This window comes from Cherax quadricarinatus, chromosome 77, assembly GCF_038502225.1.
Source record: "Cherax quadricarinatus isolate ZL_2023a chromosome 77, ASM3850222v1, whole genome shotgun sequence".
Classification (NCBI taxonomy): domain Eukaryota; kingdom Metazoa; phylum Arthropoda; class Malacostraca; order Decapoda; family Parastacidae; genus Cherax; species Cherax quadricarinatus.
This window is the reverse complement of record NC_091368.1, coordinates 90,997-93,496: the sequence shown is the minus strand read 5'-3', so window position 1 is coordinate 93,496 and position 2,500 is coordinate 90,997. Positions and strand designations below refer to the sequence as shown.

The 2,500-nt window shown below is 39.8% G+C and overlaps 2 protein-coding genes across 2 annotated transcripts in view; one reads left to right on the top strand and one right to left on the bottom strand.

Moving 5' to 3' along the window:
- LOC128701979 (RIMS-binding protein 2) overlaps positions 1 to 2,500 on the bottom strand; it is a gene marked incomplete at its 3' end in the record, with an annotated part of 174,744 nt that overhangs the window by 83,087 nt on the left and 89,157 nt on the right.
- LOC138854982 (uncharacterized) overlaps positions 1 to 2,500 on the top strand; it is a 5,198-nt gene that overhangs the window by 1,380 nt on the left and 1,318 nt on the right. The window contains exon 1 of the mRNA XM_070101401.1: positions 1 to 252. This exon is cut by the window's left edge and continues 1,380 nt beyond it. Within this exon, the coding sequence (XP_069957502.1) occupies positions 1 to 252 (252 nt within the window). The remainder of the gene's footprint in view (positions 253 to 2,500) is intronic.

The following is a 2,500-nucleotide window of genomic DNA, read 5'->3' as shown; positions in this document are numbered from 1 at the left end:
AAGGACTGTTTGGAATTTGGAGTTTCCAAGGAAGGGTTGGAACCTAATATCTCTGTTTCTTCACAGATAGTTCCAGATGAGATTCAGTTGGATAACCTAAATCAGAGAGCTGATGGTTACAAAACTCCGGTAACACCTTTAGTAAGTCAGTCACTTGAACTGGACAACGCAGACGCCAGTGGAAAACTACGTGGGGCACAATCTATACAACAACTAGACTCAATTAACGTCGTTACCAGAGCTCAGTCTAAGGTAAAACCTATCCACCCATTAGTTCTTTCCAAAGGAAAGCCAATCGAGCTGTCTCATATAGATTTAGAGGGTCTTCAAAAGACTTGTCCTTCCTTAGAGGAATCTCGGAAGTTAGCTTTAAATGGCAAGGTGACCCAGAGAAAGAAATTTTCTTACAAGTTTGAGTTCAAACACGATCTTTTGTACAAGACTATAGAGTCTGCGGACAAACCCAATGACGTTGGTCGAAGCCTGTTAGTCATTCCGCAGGATTGCCGTGAAACCATTTTAAAGATTTCGCATGACTTGCCAGTCTCTGGCCATTTTTCACATAGGAAGACCTATAATAAAATCAAGGACCTATATTTCTGGCCTAGCATGTCCTCTGACATCTATAAGTACTGCAGATCATGTCACGTATGTCAACTTTCCACGCAGAAGGGTAGAACTAGGAGAGTTCCTATGGTAAAGATGCCAATTTTCTCAGTCCCTTTTGCAAGGGTTGCAGTAGATATAGTTGGTCCTATCACACCTCGTTCATCAGGAGGCCATAAATATATTTTAACTATGATTGACTACGCGTCCAGCTTCCCAGAGGCGGTACCCTTAAAGTCCATTACGTCCATAGAAGTCGCAGAAGCCTTATTTTCTATTTTTTCACGTGTAGGTATACCTCGTGAAATTCTGTCGGATAAAGGGGCTCAATTCACTTCAGAATTAATGGAACACGTTTATCAACTTGTGGGTGTTAAACCTCTTTTCACTACACCTTACCATCCGATGTGTAACGGAAGAGTGGAGCGACAACATGCCATCCTAAAGTCAATACTAAAAAAACTATGTATTCTTAAACCAACGGATTGGCATAGATTTTTACCATGTGCTCTTTTCGCAATGCGCGAGATTCCAAGTGATTCCCTTGGTTATTCCCCTTTCGAATTGCTTTATGGGAGACAAGCTCGTGGTCCACTATCTATTTTGAATGAACTTTGGTCCAAAGATATCAAACCTGAGGTTCAAAACAGCTATCAGTTTCTTTTAGATCTAAGGGAAAGGTTGGAAGAAACCGCAGATTTGGTCAGTAAAAACCTAGAGATGTCTATGGAAACATACAAGACCTATTTTGACCATAAAAGCTCCAAGCGCACGTTTAATGTTGGTGATGAAGTTTTAGTTCTCCTACCTGACAAATCCAACAAATTGCTAATTACATGGCGCGGACCGTATAAAGTAGTGAAGGTCTGCAATAAGGTAGATTATATCTTGGATGTCAAGGGTAGAGAAAGAATGTATCACGTCAATATTTTGAAACGGTACCATCGAAGAGAAGTTAATCTTTGCGTAAATGCCTTTGACGAAGATACTTCTTCTTTCGGCTTGGATACAAGTGGTGATTCGTACGAATGTAGAATTTGTATTATAGATGACGAGTCTTTTACAGAATCGAAGGAGCTACTGGACATCTTAACGCATGATCCCTCACCAAAGAAGTCAAATGTCAACATTAACAACGACTTGTCGAATAGGCAAAAGTCTCAAGTAAGTGCCTTAGTAAACACATTTTCTGACGTATTCACAGAGGTACCAGGACTTACCACCACTATTGTACACAAGATTGAATTGTCGGATCATGAACCAGTAAGGCGGAAAATCTACCCTGTTCCCGTTCACTTACGGAAAACTTTTGATAATGAGGTTGACAAACTATTTAACTTAAATATCATAGAACCTTCGAAGTCGGCTTTCTGTTCACCAGTTGTTATGGTTAAGAAACCCGATAATTCTTACCGACTGGCACAAGATTTTCGTTATCTGAATACTATAACTAAATGGGATGCAGAACCCATGCCAGTAATTGATCATGACTTGTATAAATTCCATGACTGCAAATTCTTCTCGGAATTAGACATCTCACAAGCATACCATCAAGTGCCATTACACCCAGACTCTAAACCATACACTGCTTTCCCTACTCATAGAGGTCTAATGCAATACCGCACAATGCCTTTCGGCTTGGTTACCGCGTGTGCCACGTATATTAGGCTTATGAGAATAGTTCTTTCTGATCTAAAGAATGTATCAGTGTATTTTGATAATATTTATATCATGACAAATGTCTGGGAAGACCATCTAAATACACTATCGCTTGTTTTGAAAAGACTAAGAACTCATGGACTTACAGTTAAACCACAAAAGTGCTTTCTTGGCTATCATAAGGTACAATACCTTGGGTTCATTATCTCTGATAACAACTTTTCACCACTTCCTA